General features: G+C 40.4%; 1 protein-coding gene, 1 long non-coding RNA gene and 1 other non-coding gene across 4 annotated transcripts in view; 1 reads left to right on the top strand and 2 right to left on the bottom strand.

Moving 5' to 3' along the window:
* Positions 1–894, bottom strand: part of LOC116924922 (N-fatty-acyl-amino acid synthase/hydrolase PM20D1) — a 2,842-nt gene extending 1,948 nt beyond the window's left edge. Inside the window, 3 exon segments of the mRNA XM_032931520.2 lie at positions 157–407; positions 489–567; positions 569–894. Of these exon segments, the coding sequence (XP_032787411.2) occupies positions 157–407; positions 489–567; positions 569–760 (522 nt within the window). The 5' untranslated portion in view covers positions 761–894.
* LOC116924925 overlaps positions 1–27,446 on the top strand; it is a 27,848-nt gene extending 402 nt beyond the window's left edge. Inside the window, exons 2-3 of one of the 2 annotated variants that reach the window (XR_006647994.1) lie at positions 51–296; positions 27,119–27,446. This is a non-coding gene — a long non-coding RNA (uncharacterized LOC116924925). Of the gene's footprint in view, positions 1–50; positions 297–7,769; positions 8,278–27,118 lie in introns of those variants that run through there. The other variant, XR_004395249.2, reaches the window with a different exon arrangement.
* LOC116924924 lies at positions 5,895–6,914 on the bottom strand. Its single transcript, XR_006647991.1, has 3 exons — positions 6,771–6,914; positions 6,197–6,701; positions 5,895–6,115 (listed from the first exon to the last, which is right to left on the bottom strand). It is a non-coding gene; the product is annotated as an uncharacterized LOC116924924 (transcript).

Below are 27,446 nucleotides of genomic sequence, written 5' to 3'. Positions count from 1 at the left end.
TTCTTATCTTGCTGCTTTATAAAATTTTAACCAAATTATTCATATTTCAGCACATTTGGAATTTGAGCCATCTCTCTAAAGTCGAGCACTGTGGCCAATTTGCAATTGTCCTATTTGCATGTGTGGACATTTTGTAAGACCAAGGCAACAGCTTACCATCACAGAACTTTTGTCGTCTAGTGCTCCTCGTCCGTAAATGATACCGTCGATGATTCGTCCTTCAAAGGGATCGGCCACTTTCCACGTGCCATTTGCAACCGGTACCACATCCAGATGAGCTGCCAGCATATAAGGAGGTAGGACACCATCATTTTTATCGTTGTTGCTGCCGTGAATTGTGTAGAGCAAACTGTAGCCATTGATTACGTTCACTTGAATCGAGGGTGAAGAATGTATCAATGGGAAACCTGGCATAGCGTTCCAAATTTTGGCGGTTTTTTTTATTCACGTCGATATCTTTTGTTAAGAGATGGCGCTGGTGAACTTACTGTTTTTCAGATGTTGATGGAGTTGAAGCAGAGCCTCGGTTTCGAATACGTCTCGCTCCCAGGAAATGGTTTGAATGGTTCAGAGCTTTGGCTAATCGTTCAGCACGTTGTTGAATTCTTTCTCGGTCGAGTTGCGGAAGTGACGTCACGTCCTTTCTGTTCATATCCCATTGAAACTGTCTCTGTCTGCTTGTTACTGTGTTGAGGGCTAGTAAAATGACAAGGAAGCTGACCGGTACTAGCACAAAAATTACGACCACTTTACTGCACATTTTGAGTTATCCGTTTTCACTTTGTAGAGGTTTGGCTGTATGGCGTTAGGAGAACAAATGTTCTCTTTATCTTTGGTTTGGTTGCATTCCTATTCGTTGGAATGTTCGTCTTCATTTATCGATTCGTTGGACATCTGTTGAATTGTTGCCCAATGCTTGTAGCACCTTCGCATATTTTGCCGCTAGATGGCGTCTACCCTCTGTTTACAGGGAGACAAAGAAGAGTTTCACCACAACTTCAAAGTTTACCAGACATTTCATTTTCTACGCTCTTTTGATCTACTTTTTTCTTCGTCTCATACGAAATGAAATTGAAAATCGATCGTCTAAAAGGGCCTTAAGGGGGGAGGGGAGAATGTTTTTAAATGGGTCGTTCGTGTTTCCCCTCGTCGTGCGGACTGTCGGCTTTGAAAATGACTAGGAAATGAGACAAACTAATTGACGACCTTATTCTTTTTGCTTTTGCCGTCTTTTTTTTTGAACTCCAGCTTTATTAGATCGATTCGATCACGAGTTCACGACACCTCCGTCACGCAGTCCCCACTGCTGTGTGCCACGTTGATGTTACGGTGCTTTACGGTGAAATGCTTTTTTCTTTTTCTTTTTTAAAGAAATTTATGTTTTGTGCGTGTGTTTGTGTGCCAAAGGGGGAAACCTGAGAGTTATGAGACACGGTCGTCCGGTTATCTCGTTCTCGGGTCACATATAAAAAGGGGAAGGGGGGAGGGAAAATGTTAGCGTGTTCGGACAACATCTGTAACACCTTTAGCGCACTACACCTAAATTTTCTCTCAACTCTTGTGACGCCAAACTGCGAACGCAAGGTTATTGTTGTTGCCCCGTGTTTTGCTGCTTTTCTTGGTGATTTTTTTTTTTTTCGTTTTTCAAATGGCACTAGAATTTATTGATCCTGTTGTTATGTGTGTTATTTTTTCGTTTTTTTTAAAGAACATTTGCCGCCGACCCCTGCCACTTTTGTTGTGGGTTGACTCTTTTACACGTAACGTGTTTTCTTTGCTTTGTCGCCATCTTTTATTGGAGTTTTTTTTTTTTTAAGGACATAATTGGATGATGATTATCTTCTTTTGATTTTGCCTCTTTTCCGATCCACTTAATTTCGTTTTTTTTTTTTCTTTTTAACTCGAAGAAAAAACAAAAGAAAAGACTGAACATTCTAAAAAAGTCTATTCTCTTTTGTTCTGGGGAAGAAAAGAAGGTCTCTTAAATAATTGGTGTAATGGGTAATAAAGAATCTAAAAGAGATCATCTTTTTTTTTCTTCCTCTCCCTGTGGAATGTTGTCTTATGATTTGCGCGTGTCTTAACATTATCTACGGACTGAAATGATCTTATTATCTCCGTCTGGCCACATTTTCTAATGTCGGGACTATTACGCTCTGGCGGCGATGGGGGTGGAGGAGGGAATTAATTGGAAAAATTCATTTTTTGTGGGTGTGCTTGTTGGGGTGACATGTTTTTAAATCGATTGTTGTGCGGTTGATGGGATTTTAAATCTGCCGTTTCCGGTCAATAGTACTCGTGTAATACGAAATCGGGATGGGAAAGTTTACGCAACGGAGGATGATAATCAGAGAGTGAGAGCAAACTTCCCAATTCTTTTTCTCTAGCGGTTTTTTTTATTTTTTATTTTGTCGAGGGGTTTGAATAGAAGGAGAGTTTATAAAAGGCGAGAAGATTGGAACAACCACTCGTGAAAGAAGAGAGGGGGGTAGTAGAGAACTGACGCTCGATTTAGATTACATTACAGTCGAGTGAGATGCTTCTATCTGCTCCACTTGTGTATAGATGCAGTTGTGTATGAGTAGTACTAGTAATACTGTGGGGGCTATATACACTGTATATCCCTCCCTATTTCCTCCCCCCTTTTGGAAATGGAAAAGAAAGCGGGACACGAGGCGACGATCTGATAAAAAAAAAAGAAGATGGAAGGGATGCAACCGGGGACTTTACACGTCACATACAACAGCCTCATCTCCATTCCAGATCGAGACGAGGCTATTGCTCTGATCTTTTTTTTTTTTTTTCCTATAATGTTTGGTGCATTTTCTTTTTCTTTTTTAAGTTATTTTCTTTTTCTATATGTATTCCAAAAGCATTCTGTGGCTTGAGTCCTGTTGTGTAGTTGGTTCTATTGTGTGGCCGGCTGCGGCCACTGACAAGCCAATTTCCCCCACGCCGTGCCGCGCTTGTGTGTGTGTATAAAAAAAAAGAATTTCGGCCGACTCGGTTCGTTCTTTAGACTCGGTCCCCTGTTTACCATGTAATGGGATTTCTGAATTTCCAGCGGCAGCAGTACAGGCTATTATATCCACACACTCACTCACTCACATCAAATGTAGTCGACCAACACAAATCAGCTTATTATCATCGTAAACGCCCGGTTCACTCAGATGAGATTATTTCTATTCCCCCTTTTATTTTTTTCTTCTTCTGTTGTTACTGCCTTGGACGCTATTAACTAACCCAACTATTACTGGAACGTTCATATCTCATTTTTCGTGGTAAAATGGATCCGATGACCATCCTCATTTTCACACTGTGCTGGTCATCAACCGTGCGGCTCTTCTTTCTTTTTCCCTCTGGTGTATTCTGGTCAGGGCTTTCTTTTCACTGGGATTAGATCATCTAGGCAACCCCCCCTGCCTCTCTCTCTCTCCTCCCAATTCCCTTCTCTGGCGTAAATGTGAAATTGAACGAGCGTCAAAGGAGCCCTTAAAAATGCTTGGAATAATCATAATCATAATGAAAAAGGTAGCGGGTCTTTAAAAAAAGAAGAAAAAAAAAACTTGATGTGTCCAGCGTCGGATTTCCTTTTCTCCCGAATCGGTCGTCTCCTATTCCCTTAACAATTAGAAAGTACTTGCTCAAGTCAAATTGTAATTAGTAGACGATTCAATGATGACTTGTACTACTACCATCGATTATAATCTCACGTTTAACGAGGTCTTTTACGAGCTTCCCTCTCTTCTTATTAGCTCGTAACACATTCGCTTCATTAATAACGAGATAACAAAAAAAAAAATGCTTGACATGAAGTTTTACAGCGTTTTTTTCCCCCTCTTTTTTATAAAGAATTAAAACTTTTTGCTTAAAAAAAAAAAAAAGGCCGAGTCATATTTGATTAGATTTATTATTCATCGTCTGGAGAGTCGGTTTATTACATAGACGTGCGTGCCGTCTGGTGTATGTCTTCAAGCAGTTCAGCATCCGACGATGACGTTGCTGAACAACGCATTTCCTCCACCTCCTTTCTTTTCCGTGTAGCTTGTCACCCCGCTCTGCCGATATCGCCGATGTCGACGCAATGGTTTTTTTAAAAAGGAGGGCCCGTCAAGTGGCTGGCGAGAACAAGGGATCCGTTCTGTGAATATTGACGGAACGTGATATTTTCTCTAGCGCAAGAGGGGAAAGAATGTCGTCAAGTAGAGGAGAGATACACATATAAGGGGGGAGTAGAGTTGTGTGTTGGAATATCATCACGACCGAGTCAACAACAGGTCACAGTCTCGAGGCTTTTTTTTTTCTAAAGGGGATCGAGAGAGGAAGAGAGAGGTGTGTGCGCTTTGTGAGAGCTGTCGGGGGGTGGCAGCTAGGACAATTTAAAACATTGTCGTCAATGTCAGCCGTGAGCCTCTTGTGCGCGCAAGAGATGACGCTGTGCAAACAATACTGCGCGTTGGTTGAATAAATAGGTATTTCCAATGATGAACGACATGGGCCTTTTTTTTCAATTTTTTTTTTTTTTTTTTTTTCTTCATTTAAGGACACGGAAAAGTCGATGAATTGAATTTGATGACGTCGTCGTCGCTATCTTAAGGTTTCCTTTCTCTATTCGCCGTAATTTGATTGATTGTTTTGAACGGGCGTCTGGTTGGTGCACGCGTCCGCACGTGCTGCCTTCCTATCTTTTGCTGGCGTTCACTTTGCACGTCTTTCCAAGGGTTTCCACGAAAAGAGCACCACTTGATCATCATCATCATCATCATCTCCCCTTGCATTGATGAAGGGAGTTGGTACAAGATTTTCAGGCATTGGGGGGTTCAACGAATAGCGTTACGGCAACGGTTACGGTCGTTGCTGTTGACGATGCCTCGTCCCGTTACTCATTTTCCCGTTTTTTTTATGTGCATTTGATGCAATCAACAAGCTTCTCCATTTTTCTACATTCTGAAACAATTTGCTTCTTTTTCAGCTGTTGTTTCCTATTTTGAATATTCGATGCGGAAATAATTTTTCTACTGGATGGATGTCGATGTGGTTATTTGAAATTTACCGACTTCATTATGTCGCCCAGGCAACATACATCCGTCATACGCGAAGGGAACGTGAAAGGGGAGCGAGTAATAATACGTCCCCTTCTTTCAATCATGGAGCTTCCACGTTTTTTTTTTCATATTTTTTATGATGTCTAGTGATGCTTGACAACCAACGCAATCATCTCCATAGCAACCGCTTCTCTTGTACGCGATTGGTTGTGAAGCAGTTTGTGGAAATATCCATGCATGTGTAGTCTTGTATGTCGTGTGATTACTGGCCATTGCAAACATGGCCTCTGCCTTTGCTTGACAAAAGACTACTTTGCACTCGTCATCTTTCTGATGTCATTCACGACCACTTGTTTTTTTCTTTTTCTCGCTCGGGGGAAAAGAAGAATCACACTCTGCGTCTACTGTTGCCTTACTGAATTAGCATAATAGACTTTGAGGGAATCGGCTTTAAAAAAAAGAAGAAGAATGCTCAGCTTATTTGACATGTCTAAAGAAGAGAGAAACGCACCAACTTGTCGGATTGTTGGCCCCGTCAGTTCTCCCGCCCCTATCTTTTCTTCCAATGGACCATGAAAGATTAAAACAGAAACGTTTGTACCATCGTGGAATACATTTTTGAATGATGAATTTATAAAGGCAGCCATGAAGGATTATTTTTTTCGTGACGATCGTCACGACTTTGTCGGTGACCCGTTCAACCCTTAATGACTTTGCCCGACTTGCAGGGGGTGTAATCTCTTCCCACTCAAATTTTCTATTTTTTGTCTCCTTTTGTTTGATTGATGTCGTGTGTGTTTATTTTATTTTTTTTTTCATGGCTAGTCGATAAAAGACGCTATTTTTGGATGCGTTTTATTTGAAATTGTATTTGACGTATTGCGGTCTTTCTACTTCAATGCCTTATAGGTTATTATCACAAGAGGATAATGACTTAATTTTGGTGACTGATTTGGTTTTCATTCCGGAATGAGGACGACATCTTCGAATCCCATTTTGTCGATGGGAGTGAGCTGGCCGCTTTCCCAAATGCCAGCCGACCAGAACCAGCCAATCATCATCGGGCCGGGCTGTTTGGGTTTTTCAAATGCAGTGGTTCCATTAGTTAGATTTCGAACGAGATGAAAGGGTTTTGGAATAATAAAACTCACCGTAATGGCGACGTCTTGCAAATGACCCGTGTCGGCTAGACGAGCAATGCGCATTAAAGTGTAATCTTGGCCGAAGACGATCGATATCAACTGGAAATCGTTACGTAGATCGTCTTTCGGTCCGTCTGCAGTTTCGCAGCCTCTGCCGTTGTTCAATTCGCAATGTTTGTCCAGGAAAAAGCTATTGGATGGCCGATCGGCATCGTAGGCGCCGTAGAAGTAATCGCCCAGCGAAAGATCGGCCGATGTGAAACGCAGGCTGAACCAACCTCTTGTTGCGACGCGCATTTCCAACACCACCTGCGGATTGGTGGCGTCTTGATCGTAGACCAAAGTCCCAATCGAGTCGGAAAGTCCCACCTTGCTTGTCCAATTCGACGGTGTTGTTTAAAATCATGGTTTCTAGATCTCTGCTGCTGCGTTGATGAACGTCTTTCAATCGGTGCGGATGGGCAGCGCAAATGGCCAAAATAGGTGCGGCAATCAGCAAAAATCGAATGCTCATCTAGACCGTTAAATTGTTTGTTTGTTATCGTGCAAAGTCAATTAGTAATTAATTTTTGAATTTGAATACCTTGTTGGCTGGATTGGGTTATAGTATGTGGTTCAACTGGGGTCTTGGATCACCTGGCGATGCATTTGATTTTGTCTGTTTTTATATACCTTTTGATAAACTATACGATTCCACGTGATTAGCCCCTATCACTTTGCCCTTTAAACTTTCCATCGTGTTCGTATCAAACGACATTGTCGCAATCGGGCTGTACGAAAAAGGATCGTTTTTGTTTTGTTCTTTTCAAAAATTATCTGTTCAGGAAGAAAAATGTAGTGCATTGACTACGTTTTTATTTCCTCTTCCGCGTTTGATATTTTCAACAACACATAGAAACAAAACAGCTGAACCCCCCAAAACCGAATAGATTGGTAGCCGGGTGTTATTTAATCAAGCGAATCTTGATGATAAATAACCATCCCAACTGGCCCGTCTCTGGTCCCAGTCGAATGGTTTTTTTCCATCGTACAGCAGCACTTTTTTGTTGTTATTATTATTTACTGAGCAACATAAAAAAAAAAAAAATAATAAGGTTCACTAACTGTTCTTGTTTTGCCGACAGTTTCTTTTTTGTTTGTTGGCTTTTTTGTTTCTTAAAAAAGAGGAAAACTAAACGAAACAAATAAAAGAAACAAGTTGTGACGTTGACTGATTGCTTATCGAAGTGGGAAGGAGGGTAAAGAAGAGAAGAAAAAAAAAGCGACGTTTTGATTTCTTTTGAGCGATTGTCAAAGCCGCAAGCAGAAAGACGAGCACTTTGCTCTTATCGACATTTTTTTCCTTCTTCTTTGGTATCCTCGTTAAGTGGAATAGATTTTATTTTTTCGTGTATTTATTTATTTATTTTTTTGGGAGGGGGGGGTTGTGTGTGACTTTTGGGTTTGAAAATTCGTTTAGCGTCGTTTGTCTTTTCGAGACATAGCAAGAATGTCCGACGAAATGGATCCAGTATTTTGTTTTTATTGATTCCTTTCATCATATTTTTATTTATTTATTTTTGCTTCTTTCGTCTCTTAACAGCCAATCTTATCGAAGCCGTTCACCTGTCTGCCATCTAATTGATGGCAGACCTCCATATCCTATGAGCCAAGAAAGAAAAATAAGGAAAAGCGGGTCCCGATTTTTTTCTTTTTCTTCCTCCATCTCTCCTTTCAATACAGACACACACGCAGCCCGGTAGTGCCATAAAATGAGATTGAGAGCCTTCCATTTCCTTCTTTTTCATATCTGCCTATCTATAAAATGTGTACAAATGTACATACAGCCTATATATATACCGTATATGAAATAAAAACGAGAGTAAAAAAAAAAAGACCTTAAGGGTGGGGTGGAAGTTGGTGGGTGTATTCCACCTTCCCCTTGCTTTTTTTTTTATTAGACGGTATATATAGGTAATCAATGACGGCTTCGTAAATAGTGGATTGCAAGTACGTAGAGGACATAACAGAGCGAGCGAGAGCAATACAAAGGTAACCATAGCAACGCCCTCCCTTTTGGGTCCCCCATCCCCCATCGCAAAGAGAGTCGAATGAGGAATATTAGATAGACTATATAGTGGGAGAAAACTATATAATACAGCAACAGCTAGAAGGTTATCCTCTGCGTGTATCTCTGGCTTGCATGTATGTATCGTATCTGTTTGCAGTTTTTTTTGTTGTTTATCTTACCGAGCTTTTATTTTCTTTGGGGGGATGGTTGTGTTAACGTTTTTCGGGTGAAAGCGAAAAGAAGGCCGGAAACAATTTCAGCCTCTCTTTGACGATCTCCTTCAAAGGTATTAGAGACTGAGAGGTGTCTTTCTATAGCTCCGTCGTAGATGCGCGTTCAGAGGCTCTCCTTTCGATATTGTTTGTTGTATTTATATAGAAAAGGGAAGGGGAATGACGGTTCGTCTGAAAGACACAAAGAAATAGCATCATGTAAAAAAAAAAAGAGGCGCCATCTTTCTCCGGTACATCAAAGAGTAAAGAATAAAATAAAAGAGGGTGTCTTCCTCGTTTTGGCACAACGAATGAAAAAGAAAAAAAGAGAATTATAGGTCTCTCTCTCTCTCTCTTTCAATATGTGGGAGGGCCGGAGGAAGAAATCAATAAGATCTGCGCGCATCGAAAGGGCTGTAAAAGGAGCCGAGGCAACGAAAATATATACACGCCATCAAAGCTAATTAGAAAACAGCGTCCCGTCGAGTTTTGATTTTTGTTTTGTTTTCTTCTTTTGTTGCTGTTTGTTGTGTGTCTATGGCTTTGCTTTTTTGAGCCTTGACGGTCTTTTTTTCTTGGCTCGTTGATTGGACGGATTTCTGCTCGACTTCCATTGCGAAAGGGTTTACGTTGGGGTCGATGACAGTTTGAGTTGCTTGTGTGTCGAGCAAGACCTTGGACCTAGAGGCAGACGACATCCTTACCTTAGGAGATGATGATGTTAATGAAGGCAAAAGCGGCCCCTCTCTTTTCCACCTTAAATGTTCACTCGGATGAACAGAAACGAGCCAAGCGCCCAGGCAACGATGCGGACATTGAGGAAAGAAAAGACGGTCTGGCTCTCTTTTATGTGTGCGTTTAATTAACTATAGAGCAGTGCGTGTGTGAATGCGTCCGTCTGTGGCCCCCAATTTCTACGGTCTCTGCCAAGTTGGGTAAAGTTTTTTTTTTTTTTCAGGCCTTGGGTATTTTTTTTTCTTCTTTCTAACGTATGCCAGACTCGTTTGGTACCCACAAAAGCCGATCTACCCGTAATGCTCTTCTTTTTTTCTTTTTAACCCGGGGGGTTGGCAAAGCCTCTACTGAAAATGGGAGGATATAGCCGGCAAGGTATCAGAGAACACGAAGTGGAGATAAAAAAGAAGAACTCGGCTGATGCGGGGAATAGAAGTAAGAGTGATCCAATGATCCGCACGCGGTCTATAATCTATATATATATATATAAGAAGGCGGGAGCGTGTGTGCACTTTTCTCTCTCTTGAAAGTTGTTGCCGTGTGAGAGTGGTAGGTAGAAAGCCTTTCCGTGTCTGTCAATCAAGTAATAGCGAAACTCGTCGCCCAGGCTTTGATTTCTTTTTATTAGTACCGAAAATAAATCAACTCTTTTTTCTTTTTCGGGTGGGGAGTACACGCAGAGCGATGATGGGGGAGGAGGAGGGTTGCCTTTGACGACGAAAGATCAAACCACCCAACGGTAATAAATACGACATGTGAAACTATGGCTGCTTGAGAAGCGTGCGTCTAGAGACAACAAATAAGTTGAAAGGCAATGGAATTGGTTGTTGGTGCTCCTCACTCTTTCCAACTGTCACATTGAATTTACTCGGGTTTTTTTCTTTCGGGTTGATGAGGGTATAATGAAAGTCGTCCGTCTTAATGACGTTGTAAATTAAAGTCCAATCTCTTTTTTTCTGTTTGGAACGTTTCACCCTTTTTCCCCTCATTTTATTGAACTATTTACTCTGATTTGAATTTCTTCAGGATTTCATCAATTCTGAAAAGTCGATTCGGATTCGTTCTTTTTCCAGCGAAATGTGGGTCACGTCTTTGGATAAACTATTTCCTTTTGATCAAATCATATGTAAAAATGGGATAGTCACATTTGGCATTGTTTATATGCGTGCAAAAGTTGGTATACATGTCGCCCGTCTATAAATTGCTCGGGGCGATGCATTTGAACAACGTTGACGTGTCTTTTTCATTTTTGATTTGATTTGATCTGATCATATTTGATTCAGACAGCCTTTTAAGCTCATTTTTTATTTCTCGGTAGTATTCAATTTCGTTTGATTCCTTTGAGTTTAGCGACATGTGCCGTTAAAGTTGTTTTTGACAGTTCCATTTCGGCACATTGGGCGTAACGGGTTCTTTCCATCGTCTTCACATCGCAAAGTTTCTACTCTGACTCGGTTCAATGCACTTTTATCGAAATTGAATTCTAATCGTTTATTCAAACGAGTTTGCCGTGCACTAATGAATGGATGACGATTGCAGCAGTGCGCAATCCTTTTCAAACTGATTAGCCTAAACTAATTTTCGCTACGATTCAAGATAAATGACATTTTCAAAGTTGTTTTTCAATCTTGATAGGTGGCGGCTTCTATTATTTTATACGAATTACTTTTTGGGTGTGAAATAATGATGAATAAAAGAAGGTACGGTTGATTTTCTCGTTACTTTGGGCGTCAACTAATTGTGAACTCGCCTCTTGAAGGTTATTCAATTTTTCACGCTTTGGCCAAAATGGCGCCCTATTGTCTATCGCCCAACATCTCGTGAACGTGAACGAATATATTCAACTCGCAACGGATTTGCCTTCCCTGATGGATTAACAATTGTTGGTTCTATTCAAAAATGCATTTCCCTATTGTTTTCGCCGTATTTTATTATTTCATCAAATTTTTTTTGTAGACATTCATAAAACCAGTTTTTGTGTGTGTGTGTGTTTTTGCTTTGTGTGCGATCAGTGATTATCCGGACGGGACTTTTTTTTTTTATTGGATTTGAACGATGCCGGTAGCTTTCGTCGCTGTGCTTTGAATATGACGTTCAAGTGATAAGTGCCACTAGTACGATTTGCCGCTTCTACCCCCCCCCTACCTGTGTGCTATTACCTGGCGATGCAGGATGTTGCATTCATGCTGGTTTTTCTTATCGTTCGTTTTTATGGAGGCGAATAAAGCCAATATAGTTTTCATCTTGAAGATCACACGCAGGGCATCTTGCCATTTGAATGTTTTTTTTTGGGGGGGAAGATGTGACTTTTAGTGTTTCCTCTTGAAACTGCTGCTGCTGAGAATGCATTTTTATGGGCTATTGCTATCCTTAAAAATGCGACCAACGTCGTCGTCGCCCGACTTTTGAACTGCCATTTAAAAAAATTAAAAGAATTTGCCTGTGGCGCGGGAAAAGATATAAAAAAAAATCAATATTGGGAAATAGAATTCGGCGGTGTAATTTTCTTTTTGGGCTTTGTCGTTGAACAAATGCCGCTCCAAAATGAGCTCTGTCGTTCCATATTGAAACAATGACTTGATGAATTTTATTTTAGACTTTTGGCGATAATCTTTGAATTCATGAATTCAATTTTTGTTTCAACAAAAATAATTTTAGAGTCGATTCCTTTCATAAAATTGTCTCATTCGACAGTCAAAATCATTCGTTTCTTTATTTCATTTCTATTGCAACAACTAAAGGGAAACTGAATTGACGAGTTCATCGTATGAACTTTGGTGTCCTTCTTGTGACTGCGTTTTCCGCGCTCACGTCGTAAGCAGCTCGAGCTCCTCATTACAAGTTACAAATCCAGGGATGATTACGAGACGGTTATCGATCGTTCTCGTCACCTTAAAACTACGCACCGCAAAGACTTTTCCTTTCTTGTTCGACAGTAAAAATCCAAACAATCGACAATGCAAATCAAAGTTCATGCCTGGCTTTCTCCATTTTAAATAAAGGCAACAGTTTCGTTGCCAAGTTACAGTTTATTTTCTACGGTTGAAAAAAAAAATAAATCAATAAAAAGAGGAAACCGCCCGTCTAAATCTTGTATCCACTTCACCTCTCTTCTTGTGTTCGTGTACAGTTGGAGCTTTGTGGTTTCTGTTGAGGTACAACATCCAGCCGACTGGAATCACATGCGTCTTCTCTATTTAACATTGGGCCAAGAGGGTCCCATATTTATTCGGACGAGTGTGTTTTTTCTTTTTTTCTTTCACGTTCGCAGGCCCGGTCTTGTCAACAATGTTCGTTGAGACGTACACCTCTCTTTTCGGTACTTAAATTCGATTGGTTGGGTCGATAGCAACTGTTACGTTATAGAACATTTTCTAGTTCAACTACTCGCCGAAATCATTCCGGTTAAAATGGCGATTTCAGAGGCGCGCATGTTTTAAATGTCGGGTTGAACAAGTGGAGCGAGACCATTTTGAAAAGGCAACGTTGGATCGATTGAGTTCTCATCTACTTGCAATGGCGCAACAGCTCGTCTATTTTGTTTTGTTTGTTTGTTCCCCCTTTTTTTTTATATTGCGTCGTTACGGCCCTGGACGGGGCCAGTGGACTGTGATGTGACACCGGTGACGGATTGTGGGAACTGAACCACGTGTTTATTACATTCAGAAAGAAAGGAAAAAAAAAAAAATGGAGTCTCTCTTTGCCTAAATGTAAACGCATGAAAAGCGAGAAATGAAAGAGCAAAGGGATCGTAATAATCCGACAGGAGATCAACCCTCCCCCCTGTCTTTCGTTGTGAATGTCGTTTTTCTTATGTTTTTCTCCTCTTTTTTTTGTGTGTGTGTGTGTGATGAACCCGCCTTCGTCTACACGACAGAAAAAAAAGGAATAAAAAAGATTCTAAAAATAAAGAGCAACTGAAGGGGGGGGGGGAATAGAGAAAGGATCAAAAAGGAACCGCACCCCCTTAACGAGGATAATCTGTCGCCGTGTATGACCGATCACGCGGACAGCCACCGTATGTCCTCCCACTCTTTCTTTCGGTGTATATACAGCGAATAGGTTAGGCAGGGGGGAGGGGTAGAATGAAAGAAAAAAAAAAAGAGGATCAAATAAAGCGTGACAAGTTTTTCAACACAAAGAAATGAGGGATAAGAAATAGAGCAGGATTACACCAACGGGGAGACAGAGAGAGGCAAGAGTTTGTTTTACGAGGCCGTGCGTTGTGGAAAGTAAATGCCGTTTGATGATCTAACAAACAGGATCAACGTCTTACTCAATCGCAGGATTTATTTATTTTTTTTTTTTTTCAAAAATTGTTGAATTATTTGATCAAGTGCTTCTCGTCTATTGGAACAAGATTTTTCTTTCTTTCCTCACTTCACTTGCCGAGTGCTCTCCTGGATAATGCACCGATCCAGTCCACTTATTTCTTCTCTCCTTGCGGAATAAAAAAGAAAAAGAAAACGAAGGTTGCCATGACGACGGTGAATAGTCTAAGAAAGGAAATAAAAGGATATGGAGTGAGTGAGCTGTGAGGCTCTCCTCTCTCTCTCGAGAGAGTTTTTGTTGGAGGATCACTCACGAATCCAACCTACTCGGGCATTCCGGCACGTCTAGTGTATATAGTGTATTTTGGAAAAGGCGCTGGATATGGATCCAAGTGATGGTCCCTATCTCTTACTCCCCGAAAAGTCCATTAAATCTATATATACGCTATACGCACGCAGTGGAGGTGATTCGATCCGTCAGGTTTTGCGTGCATTTTGCACACAACCCCACGAAAAAGGCCCCCCTCCCCCTATTTTAACAAACTCCATTAAAGCAATGGTAAATATTGAAGTTTACCTTGCTTGAAAGCATCTCTACGTTCGTTTTCATAATAGAAATACAAAAATGCCCTTACTCTAATGGCTTCTAATGTGGGACATGTTTCATTAAGAGCTTTCATCTAATCTCTCAGACACGTAATTTTGCCCAGTAGTTAATTCGATCGATAAATGGCCTGCAGGATTTATCCCATTTTTTTTTTATTGTTGTCTTCTTCTTCATTTCCATCGTTTTTGATGCAAGTCCAGTATCTTTTGATGTAAGCATAAAGCGGGTCCCAACTTTGTTTTATTCCGAGTATCATCGAATGTTCCAGGTCGATACAGTTTGAATAAATCATGTGACTCTACAGGTGTGCGCATAGAACTAAAAGCCAGAGGGGGGGGGGGGAGTAGTAACGCATCTGTTTTTACTTCCACATGAGAGTGTGTAACACATACGGTCCCGATTGGTCCACTTGTGAAAGAGTCTGATGGATCCGGCTGAAACTTTTTTTTTTTTCCCCAGATACAAAGGGAGGGGCGCTGGATTGTCTTTGTGTCCTCGCAGGGGAGGGGGAGTGGCGACTGTGTTGTTGTACAACATCATTTCCGGTCGATGAAGCTGATGGTTGTGCAACTGCGGGACAGGGTGTGTGTGTTGTATCGTCAAGCAACTCTTCACTGACAGCATGCAATTAAGGATATAGAACTCGTGTTGCAACTGAAACAACCGAGGGGATTCGCAATGACTGTGAAAGATCATTCGGTCATTCTCGTTTTCAGCAACCTATACGAGCGCACACACACACAGCAAAGGAGGGGTTCTACATCCTTTTCTTTCTTTTTTTTCCGGTTATGTTTCACACTCCTAAACAAATCCCTTTCTCCCTTTATGTATAGATCAGAGAGAGAGGAGAGGTGTCTAGGGTATTTGCTTGTTGTGTGCAGGTTCCTCATTGATGCTCTTGTTCTATGTTATGTATTTAAAAAAAGAAACGAATGTCCCTATATAGCCCGTCTGGAGCTATATACAAGTTTGATGAATAACGATGAGCGCTACACATAACACACAAAATAAAGGCGGATGGTGTGCGTGTGTGTGTGTGTGAGCAATTCCAACACTGAGTGAATGTTTGTCGTCTATAATGTATAAAGGAGGCCGTGCATTACGAGAGAGAAGAGACAGAAAATTGGGTTTTATATGCAAACACAACAACAACAGGCGGACCATAAGAATCCCCCCTCATTTTTTTTTTTTCACACTTCCTGAGCGATCCTTTTGAATATTTCATAAGAAAAACGTGTGGAATAGGATCATGCACGTCTATATCGAGGCCAGAGGTTACTTGAGTTACTCAAAACGTCCGTGCAGTTTGACGCCGGCTTTCGATAAAAAAATTTTTTTAAAAGCGGAAGGAAAAAAAAAGGAAATGGGAAAAGCTTTACGGATTTATGGCTGGGAAAATAAGATCCGCTTTAGCTCTGAGCCGCCCCTTATGGGATTTTTTTTTAGATTCTAGGACGAGGCATTGTTCACGTCTTTGAACGAATATCTTTTCTTGATGCAAGTACGGCGTATATAGTGCCACTGATGTCATTATATCTTTTTATGGCCACACCTTAATCTTTATTTTTTTCGAATTCAAGTTGATGTTTCATTTTCGATCAACTTTTCATCGTCTTGACGTAATCCTCTTTTTTCTTTATAAGTTTTTGTTTCTTTTTTCGGGGCGTCCAATCTTCGGAGAAAATGTTTTTTTTTTTCCTTAACGGCACCGTCGCATTACAAAACTTTTGCCATGTGATTCCAACTGGATGGGAATGTCGAACATGAATTCAAGAAAGAAACCCGTTTCCTTTCGATGGGAAACAAATGGTTCTTGTAGTTGCCGGTTGTAATCACCTTTACGCACACGTTCTTGTGCGCATGCGCATATTTAATGAGATGCAGTCGGCCATTATTAAAGAAGAAAAAAAAAACGAAACTCGTTCGTCTTTCAGCATTTTTTTCTTCTTCTCGTGTCCTTTTGATTGGATTTCTTAAGGAAAAAAAACGAATCGAAAGTTATATTACAACGTTTCGTTCTTCTATCGATGCGGTATGGATGGGCGTTTTGTCGGGAGGCCTGCGAATCGTGACGACGCCCACCCGAAGATGAGAGAATTTCCATTTCAATAAATCGCTCATAAAAAAAAATAAATAAGGAAATGGGATCTCGTTCGAATCAACTGGAGGGGCAAAAAAAAAAAAAAAAACAACAACACGGGATTTGAAAATGGAGTTTTACTATTTCAATCTCAAATGTTCACATACGGTCGAACGAGCCCGACGGACATCTTTTCATTTTATTTGTTGCTCCATGGCCTGTTGCTCGGCAATGCCATCAAATTGTTATCGAATCTTGTTTCAGTTTTGTGAAAAATGTAATGGCCGTTGGAAGTTCTCTCACGACTTTCGATACGCCACTAATGAGATTTTTTTTTTTTTCTTTTTCAAACGTTTATTTCTGAGACAACTGGCAAGCAATATTGTTAAAACACGTGTAACGATGTCTAACTGCGGGAATGTTTCCGCGTATTTCTTGAATTATTCCGAGAGTCATGGCGGACCCGAACTTATTGATCTATACGTTTCTATACATTAGAAAAAAACTTCTCCTTTTCTTTTTCAATTGGGATTTTTCGAGAAAGGAATAATGAGTTTTAGTATTCTGAGAAAAAGGTCAACAAATAATACGCCGAGTGTTGTTATGGTAATTCGCTTTTGTTCTTGGAAACCGGTTCGAAATGGATATTCAATTTCTTTTCTATAGCAATCGATGACCGTATGATATAACTTTGGCTTTAATGAGGGCAATGTATAACGAGAAGAAGAAACAGCGGGACGGAGGCATGACGGGGAGAGCACTTGTCTCCATACAAAATGGTGGCAAACGATAGAATCACGAAATTCTAATTCGAAACTTAACTTGCGTCTTCCTGTTTTCGGAAAAAAAGCTTGTCCAACACTTTTGGTTTATTCCGTTGTACAAGTTCCCCCCCCCCCTTTTTTTCTCGTTGTGACACGAGGAATCCGAAAACTTGAAAGAGTTTAACAGCGTAGAAAAAAAGAAATAGATTGATAGCACTGATCTGTGGAATGCGCTGTTTGATCCATGAACGCGAACGAACCAGTCCGGCACTGATCCGACTAGACAGTTTTTTTTTTTTTTTCCCCTTTTATTTCAGAACATGTAAGAGGGGGGGATAGTTGTTGTTTTGGGCCTTTTAGACGTTGGAATGTGAAACACGAGCACTTTTGAAACGTTCACAGAAATTGACAGTTAACAATGTGGAATTTTGTTTCAGCTCGAAAGCTTGCGCCCAAGAGATGGCGTGGCATGCCGAACTTTTTTTTTTCCTTTCAAAGTTTCCATTGCTCACCTGAATAATTCACGCGCACATTTTGTTGTTGAATCGCAACGTGATTGTGGGTCTTTCTCTCTTTTGTCGTCTTTTGAATTGGCCAAAGCTGTGCGCTTTATTTTTGAACCAAACCCGTTTTATCGATGGCTTGTTAATATTTCCCTTTGTTGCCGGTCGACTGAAGAAAATTGGCCATTGAAACTTCAATCATCTCACGAAAAAAATGTTTTTTTTTTTCTTTTCCCTCCTTGTCCATGTAAATAAATGACCCAATGCCTGCGCAAAGATGATGAAGAGTAGAAGGATTTATTTTTTTTTTTTTTCACAAATAAATAGAAACCGACAAAGTTTTTTTTTTTAAACGTAAAAGAAAAAGAAAAACGGGAATGTGATGCGATCGGCGTGACTGATGAGCGGCGGCAGAAAACGTCGTTTTTTTCTTCTTCTTCCATCTTCTCACGAGGGATAAAAAAGAAGAAGAAGAAAAAAGTGTTTGCGGGTGGGCGAGAGATCGCGCGCGCGCGCGCGCGCCAGTTTCTTGTATAATGGCCGAAAGCGGCACGGTGTTTCATCATTTTTTTTTTTTACTTCGCCCTCAAACTTTTCGGATAACCCCCCCGCGTGAAATGAAGGAACGAGTAGAAAAAAAAATTTTTTTTTAGAGAAAAAAGAAAAAGAAATGAAACGTGTGTAATGTGGGAGGGTTGATGCGCATCCAAGTTAATTATACCATCAGCGCCATCCTCCTCTTTTTCTCGCCGCAACAACATGCTAGGCAGAAAAAAAAGGAAAAACAAAAGAAGAATGTGGTAAACCTCACAAAAATAACATTCAGGAGAGGGAGATGCGCAATAGCCATTTTCATCATCTTTGGAGGAAATTCATGAACAACTCGCAGCTTTGGGCGTCCCCTCCCCATCTCTCACCTGAAAACCGCAATGACCACCCCGAACTGATTCGTATACTATGATTTCTTTTTGTTTTTGTTTTATTAAGAGAAATGATTCGAGATGGCGCACTTTTTTGTTGTTGTTGTTGTTGTTGTTGATTGTGATACTTTGATCGTAAGGATAATTTATAGTGTTTGATTCCTCTCGTCCGTATTCAAATGCGTATTTAATGGCGGCGAGAGGAAAGAAGAAGACAATGATGGATCTATCAGCAGCAAAAATCATGGCCCGTTTGACCCCCTTTTCAAAGTACACCGCACCATTCCGACTATAATTTACACACACACACACACACACCTTTTTTAAAAATCTATTTTTGTTTTATTTAATAAATTCCCCTCCAATTTTCACGTGTGTCTGGGGGTAGGTGATCATTTCTCTTTTGGCTCTATAACTAAATTAGTTGGCTTTCTTCTTCCTTCATTTTTTATTTTATTTGTGTGGGTTAGTTAAACAGGTCGTCGCTGCCTTTGTTTCATTTCAAATAAACAAAAAGTTTGAACTGGAATTCTTAGTTGGATACAGAAGGGTGGATTGGAGAAGGGGGGGATTTGACACGCAAACGAGTTGGACAATGTGTGATTTATTTTATTTGGCGGCTGGCCCACCATCCCGGTAAACGCGGTCACTTTGACGTGAGCCGTGTCGATATTTCTTAGGTAAAAAAAAGGACAGAAACTGAAATTGTTTTCTTGTTAATTATTTTTTAACATCAGTTTTTTTTTCTCCCCCTCTTTTTATCACGATTTAATTGCTTTGTATTTCTATTTCTTAAAAAAGAAAAAAAAAAGATGAATTTTTCAATCTTGTCATCGAAAATGTGACCTGGGCTCTAGACACAATCTTACGTGTGTGTGTGTGTGTTTAAGGACCTTTTTTTTCTTTTTTCTTTTATTATTCCAGCTGAACAGGCGACTAAATTGCTTTTTTCCTTCTTTTTCTTTCCCCTCTCCCCCCTTTGGCGTGTTTATTTTTTTGCGCCTCACGGCGGTGTCGGCGTCACTTGCAGAAGCGACGCCCTCCGATATCCAATAATAATGGCTTCCATGTACTTTCCTCTCTCTCTCTCATTCCGCCCTTATTCTCCATGCACAATATAGAATTGACGATCTAAATACGGGACTCTGATTCTTTTTTTTTTTTATCCGGAAGAGAAAGAGGGGGGAAAAGCTTCTTCTATTGTTGCGTGTGTCGTCCCTTTCGAAATTGAAACGAGAGAAAGGTAGAGGAGGGTGGGGGGGTGAAAGAAATACAAGGAAAATTCGATCCAGCCTCTTGATGACGTAACCGTATAAGATCAAGGGGGTTGCTTTATTTTCCTTTCGACTGGTTGTCAACGATGAGGGAAAAGGAATTAAAAAAAAAAAAAAAAAAAATTTGGAACTCACACAGGGACCGTCCGTCCATATGTGCAAACAAAACAATAGATTGGAACATTTTTTTTGTTCTTTTCAGAGAGGGGTGGAGGTTGAAAACAACTGCGCAGCCGGCGAATGTAGAAGGTGCGCTATGCCATATCAGTTGATTAAGAAAAGGACTTGAATGTCTAATGAGGTCTCTGGCCGGTAGGGGGGACGGGGTGGGGTTCACTGACGCTATTGTGAAATATATTCAAAAAAAAAAAAAAAGGAAGTCGGGTCTCCATTTTGAAATAATGGAAAGAAAAAAAAAACATTTCAATTGTTTGCCTCACGCATGTCATTAACTGTTTTAATTAAACACGTACCCAAATAGTTCAGTTGTGTCGATTCTTTCTTTTTTCAAAAATAATAATTTTTGAATTTACATTTCCCCCCCCCCTGAAAATGTTGGCAACGTAACCCTGTGGGCGGTGCATTTGCAGACCCCCCCTTAACGTTATTGACGTGACTAGTACACGGTAAAGTACACGCACCTTTTTATACTTCTGCGCTTCATTGTAATTTGGGTTTTTAACAGAAAAAAAAAATTTGGGCGTTATGATATGCATCGGGATCAGGTGCCGGATGGGATGAGGGGTGTGGATGGAGCCGCGAGTGCCGCCGCCAACCGGACTTGTAAAGAATAGGAAAATAAAAAAACAAAACAAAAAAAAAAGCGGGCGAGAAAATGAGACGGTTCTTTCTGGTTGGGGTGTTGATGGTGTCGGAAACTTGTGTGGTAAGAAAAGAAAAGAGGAGGATCCGCCCACTTTCGAGTCGCTCACCTTTTGTGTGACCCTCCTTTTTCTACCTTTGTGGTATTCTTTCTATTGCTCCATCCCCTTTGATTCTGTCTCGTATTGTGGGTTGGGTTTCCTGCTTTTAAAGGTCCCCCCCCCCATTCTTTTTTTCTTCTTTTTTCCTCTATTTGGTTAAATTGTACACAAGCCGCGCTTTTATGCACATGACTAATTAGTAATCAAGACTGACCGCCGCTTTAGCCGCTAACCGAGATGCCTCCCCCATCTCTGTTCTTCTCCCAATTTCCATGTGAGAAGATGCTAAAGGTGAGAAACGATCGGCTGTCTCGGGGCTTCTTTTCGTTAGGTGTTTTTATTACATTCACCACCCCCACAAACAGACACTCCCATCAATGAATTTTTTTTTTTTTTTGTGGTTAGACTTGACGCCGCTTATGTTTTTCTTAAAATCGATCGTTTCGAATTTTTTTAAAAAAAGATTTCACATCCGTCTTTTTTCTTCGTATGCCTCCTGGCGTGTGGTGGCCGTTGCATATCCAATATGCATAACTCTTAATATTAAAAAGAAAAAAAAAGAGACGCAATGGGGATGGAACGTTTGCAAATGTGATTAGCTGATTAGGCGGATGGTGGAAATGTGTTTTTTTCGTTTCAACATTTCCTCTTCAATTTAAAGAGGCCGGAGCGTCGACATGACAGGCGGCCGATGGAGAACTTGAATGCAAATCGATTTTTTTTTTTCTTAAATACCGTCAGAAAAACATGGAAAATGGTGATTTGAATAAATGACCTTTCGACTCTCTCGTTTTCATTGCACCACGTCCGTTCTCATTAGTTTTCTTCATTTTCGCTGCGGTTTTTTTTTGGGAATCGACTTTTTCTTCGTTAAGAAAAAACGAAAGGAAATTGAGAAACGTAAACATTAAGGTCTCGTATTATTTGACCTTTTACGATAGTTAACTAGCCCTCCATGACTAAATGATTTTCGCTGGGTGTCGAAGATATTTACTGTTTCATTCTTCTCGTGTGTACACACACATTTCTTTTCTTTTTTAAACAAAAATCCCCCAAACAAATTTGAATAATATTTTGCCATCTCACGATCTATTGCGTCACACATTGATTTTTTCCCCCCCATCCTTTCAGAGCTTTCCTCTTAAGATCTTGCAAATAATGGCCGCTAGGTGCATCGACAGACGCACTCACTAAAGGCAGTAAGTCAATCTAGCGTGATTCGATATTTGTTGTCGTGCGCTTCTGATAGTTTTCAAATACATAAAAAGCTTTTTTTTTTTATTATTTCCTCTTTGCACAAAGAGATGGGGGGGGGGGAATGCGATTTTGTTGCGACTTGTCGGCAATTGAATCAACCGACGAGCAGCAGGAGCTTTTTGCTTTCGTTCGGGGGTGACAACATTTCCGACGGATTCGACGTCTCTTCATCGAGACGAGAAAACTCTCTTTTCACTAGTCCAATTCACTTTGATTCACCCCCCCCCTCCCCTATCCAATGCAATTTCAATCATTTTCCAACCTCTCCGTTTGTCTGTTCTTATTTAAAGAAAAAATTTCAGTTTTTTTTTTCCTGGGGGGGTTTCGGGTTCGAGACATCTTGTTTTAAATGATTTATATTTAAATCAAAAGCATTTTGAATGAAAAGCTTTTTTCCAACCCAAACAGTTGATTCTTTTGTTGCGACAAAAGAACGAGAACAAAAAAAATTATTCTCCTATTTAATTCAAACAAGGCGAAGAGAGATGTGCATCATTTCTGGATGATATTATATCAATAGAGTTTGGGTATGGACTGGCTGTCTCTCTCGCCGCCTGCTATATACACATGAAAAAAACAAAACAAAAAATGATTTATAATAGCGAAAAAGAGAACATAATAGTGGAACAATAAGCTTTTATTTTTCTCCGTTCTTTTTCTTCTTTTTTTTTAAACGCTGATGGGATTCGACGGAGCGTGAAACCGACCTCGGAACCGAGAAAGAGAACCTTTTCTTGTGTTTTATTAGTTATTTTTCTGTATGAAGAAGAAGAGAGGGGGCTAACCGATTGTATATGTAGACCGGCAAAAAAAAAAAAAAAAAAGTTTTTTTGAAAATGCTTGCGATTTATTACACCGTACTTCCATCTATTTTTGTTTTGTTTTGAAGGGTTTATAAAAAAAAAAAAAAAAAATTGGGAATCGCCGACGAAAAGGGACTAATAATACAAAATAGAAATGGAGGCTTTCCAATCTAATCCCGTTGGAGCTTGGGAGAGCCTCTCTGAAAAAAAAGACAGTGATTTACGACAGGCCTGAAAAATTTCTTTCTTCTTCTTCTTCTTCTTCTTCCATCCGGCAACATATACATAGATTTATATTTATATACAACTATATAATAGTAATAACTGGCTGGGATGTAGATGTCGACTGGGATGTAGATGTCGACGATGTGTGTGTGTATCGTATCGAACGGTCCCTTTTTTTTTACCTTTCCGATGGACCGTTGGCCATCTGACAGTATAACCGGGTTGAGAGAGCCTTCAAATGATGCAGCTGCCCTCAGCTAAAAAAGAAGGGGGATGCTTCTTAATAAAATCTTGGTACGAGCTACTTCTATACGACTCTTGTTATACGGCGCCTCTTTTTTCTTCTCTCAGACGGAGGGACAAGAAGTTTACGATTAGGGGCATAACTCACGTGTCGAAAATGAAAGGAGGAAAATGAAAAAAAATAAGGGGCAATTGCAATCGTTTTCATTTTTTTATTTTTTAATTTTTCTTATTGAAGATGTGGAAGAGAGGAATCATACGGCTCCTAATCAACAATTCCGGTGCCTTAAAAGGCGGACGTAGAAATGGCCCTCCCTGTTAAAAATGAAATTCTTTTTTTATTTTCTTTCTTTTTGAAATTGACGTTAGAACGAAATTGGCACGCTCACCTGCTGCCGTTGACGTCATCTCAACGGGATCAATCAATTTCATTTCACCCGTGTGAAGATGTGTAATCTATCGTGTGTTACAGAACCCGTCGTCCTTCATTCGAACTCGAGGTCCGTGAACTGCTTTTTCTTCTTCTTCTTTCACGAAAAAAAAACAACATATTTTGCATAGCCCTCTGGCGGAAAGTGTCCAAACGCGGAACGAATGATGATCGCAGGTATTAAACAAACGCATGTGTACGTGTATGTAGACTGTATTACGATCTGATGATTATTCAATGCTACGACGATGACAAATCTGCTTCCTTCACTTGTTATTATACATTTTTTTTTTCTTTAATTCTTATTTCTTTGCGCTCGTGGGCAAAGAAAATGGCCAGCGGTTCTCTCTCTTTGTCTTTTTTTTTAGGGTGGGCGGCTCTTGTATAGCCGAAGAGATGGAGGGTCTTGTTCAGGTGGCGGCGGGGGGTTATGTGTTACATTACCGCACCAACTTGTTTCCAACAGCTTCGAGGTGTGAATCGATCACAATCGCCATTTCTTTTTTTTGTTGTTGTTTAGACGAAAAGAAAACAAAACACGGAACACAAGACAACTGTTTTTTTTTATTTTATTTATTTATTTATTTTTTTGGCAACAGTTGACCTCTTTGCCGTGTTATTCAATAGTTGGATTTCCTTGCCACGAATACGCTGGGCCATGATCATGGAAACGTATCGTCTTCCGAATGTACGACAACACACTACGTACTCTCGATGTACCTCACCTGGAGAAACTATTGACGCGGCACAAAACAATTTGATTGTCGTCACCGTGTTCATCTCTGCCAACGTCCGGCTTTCCTTTCCGCGAGAAAGAGTTTTTTTTTTTCCTACAGTCCGGCCAGACATTGTCAGTCGTTGATAGATGTCGCAACCACAGCATTTGTTTTTCCTGTTTTGTTTTGCCGTACGGCTCACATCCCCAAGTGTTGGACACGCAAAACTCAAAGTCGAAAACTTTGGGCTGGAACACGTTAAGTGAAGCACACACGCAAAACGCAAAAGCAAAACGTCTTCGTGTGTGGCTTTTCACGTGTGATGACGGCCGAGTTTCTCGTGTTGCAATTGCCGAGGCCTTTCTCCAGTTGGAGGGATGACACAAAACGTTCGAGGTCTGCAGAGAAAGAAAAAAAATCTGTGAAACGAGAGGCAATTGTTCAAAGTTTGAAAACGGGGACGTGAACACGCGAGGTCGGCGCCGTGAAGACGACACACGGCCATTGCTGAGTAACCACACTCATTTGAAGATGACCAGAACTTTTTTTTTTTTTTTAATTCTTTTCGAACGTTTAAAACAAAAACAAAAATGTGTGGTTTTCTTTTTTTTTCATCAGAAATAGTTAAAAACAAAACTAGCTGTCGTTGTTTCACGGTAGATGAAGATGGAAAAGAAAGGTCCACTTGCGTGTCTGCCATTTTCTCGTGTCGGAACAGATCACGAAAATGCGGCAAACGCGCCACATCGTCAAGAACAAGAGAGAAAAAAAAACAGACTCCTAATGAGTTTTGTGTTTCTTCTTTACTCGCTACATTTAGCACCGTGTGTGTGCGTGATTGTTGTTGCCCTCTGCGACTTCATCATCCTCTTTTTTTTGTTTCTCTCCAACACGAAAACAAGTAACCGCAATCGGGAAACGACTAAAACACCTGCTGTTTCTATTCTTACCGGCATCACACAAATGGGGCTAAACACTTTTCTTATTCGTTTCTCTTTTCTTCTTCTTGGGCCAATGATGACGACGATATTGATTAATAGGATTTTTTTTTTTTTTAAATAAAATAAAAGACGACAAAAGAAAATCGTGCGCCGATATCCCGGAATGTTTCGAAAGAGTTTTTCTTTTTTTTCTAATTTTTTTTAAAGAGGTATATTCAAAAGAAAAAGCGATGGAATTAAAAGAACCCCCCAGCCGTTCTTTCTCTCTCTCTCTCACCAAAAAAAGAAAAAAGTTCCAGCTGAGCTGAAAGTCGTTTGTCACGACCAGCCACTGCCATGCAAAGCGGGACGTATTTTTTTTTTGTCTAAATCTCTCTCTCTTTCTAGTACTACGTATACATATATATATATACTACTATATAAACTGACTGTCTATATAGTAGTATATAAATTTAACGAAAAAAAAAAAAAAAAAGGATTTTTATTTTTTGGGACTAAGAAGAAGAAAAAAAAAACTCACGCGGTCCATCAAGAATTTCCTCCTTTCGTAATGAACTCTCTTATCTTTCGTATAAATCTTTGACGTCCATTTTTTTCTTCTTCTTCCAGTCTCTCGTCTTTTTTTATTTTAATGTTTAGTATTTGTGAACTCGTTGATTTATCTGAACGGTTCTTTTAGAAGGCAAAAAAGAATGTGTGGATCGCCGTTAAAGACGACTGTACACGTTCAAATGGTGTAAGCAACGTGAAAGACATAGTGGCTCTGGTAATAGCTACTACAATCATCTCTATTCAATGCCTATACTGTTCATCGATCCATCTTCAATAGTCAAAGCCATTTTCTTTCTTTCATTCTGTGTGTGTGTGCGCATAATTTCCTCGATAGGGCCTTGTCGTATGATCGGCGATTCTTTTTATATTTGAATACATCCGGGGGGTTATCAAAGGGTCCCGTTTTCTGCTCGCTATAAGGCAACGATGATGAAGCCGATTCGGCGTGACAACCTAAACCATCCGAAATAAAACAAGGAAACGTCACGGGGCTCTTTTCGGTCGTGATTGCAAAGAAGAAGAAGAAAAAAAACGGGGCAGGGGAATGTTCGTGCCTGCATTCCAATGGCCGATGGTTGTTCGTGTGTTTTTCAATTTTGCATATCGTGAAGAACATGTACAAGACAACAGACTGAGTCACAGAAGCGTCGTGTCGTGCAACCGGTGTCTGTTCAAACCCAATGTTTTCCTTCACGACATTCGGAAAAGAAAAAAAAAACAAAAATGTTGGGTTTTTCTTTGGGGCTATGATGATCAAGTCGATTGGAGATGAATTCGGTATCAAAGACTCTGCCTCCTAGTGGACGGCAATGCGAAACAGACATGAACTTTGGCGGCCTTGTCGGTGTCTGTGTGGTTAGGCGCTCCATTGCTCCTTCCAGTTGATTCTTTCTCAAAGATAACGGACTCCTGGGAAAGATGGGGGATACCTGTTGGGCTTGAATGACCTTTGCCCAGCAGCTCATCTTCTCCCTCGCATGAAAGAATAAATCTCTGTTGTTTTTTTATCCCGAATGGATGCAAACAAAAGGATAGGCAAGATACGGCACAATTCGAGCGAAAGAATTGCCAATAATAAAGCGGCATATTGACATAAAAAAAGAAAATAGATGCGGAACGAATCAACTCGATTGAAATGCCCCCCCCCCCCTTTTTTTATTTTCTCGTGTCCAATTTTTCGATTCATTTGGCCGTCTAGAAAATGTGTAGCGAATAAATAGGCCATCCTCTTTCTATATGCATTCCTCGTTTGCCAAGTTGTTTGTTACGTCGGTGTGTCCTTTACAAGGACATTCTTTTCATTCATTATCTTTTACATATTTTTTTTTTTAACGAAGGGGGGGGGGAGACAATTAAATGAAAAGACGTGATTATCCCTATAGTCACGACATTGACAAGTAATCAAGTTCTTTTTTTGCTTTTCAGGGTGAGACGGATGTCGCTGCGACGGCTCTTGAACGACAAGTGGTAAGTCCATGCCATTTGCTTTTGTTTTTAGGTCTTAATGTGCGTGTGTGTGTGCGCGCTCAACATGCGTCCATCAATGCGTGCCGCACTCGTTTCTCTCTTTTGCCTCTTGTGTCAAAAAGCTCGTCCATTTAACGGGGGATATAGTGGCCGTCTCTTGAAGTGCATCCCAAATGAATGACTTACTTTCTTGACGAAACATCGCTAATGACCGTCTGCTTGACTTGAAACTGCACGTGGACGCGCGCGTCCGCCGTCTCAATTTCTTTTGTTTGTTTGGTTTTTC

This window comes from Daphnia magna, linkage group LG6, assembly GCF_020631705.1.
Source record: "Daphnia magna isolate NIES linkage group LG6, ASM2063170v1.1, whole genome shotgun sequence".
Taxonomy (NCBI): domain Eukaryota; kingdom Metazoa; phylum Arthropoda; class Branchiopoda; order Diplostraca; family Daphniidae; genus Daphnia; species Daphnia magna.
The sequence above is the reverse complement of the archived record's forward strand: the minus strand, read 5'-3'. Positions and strand labels throughout refer to the sequence as shown.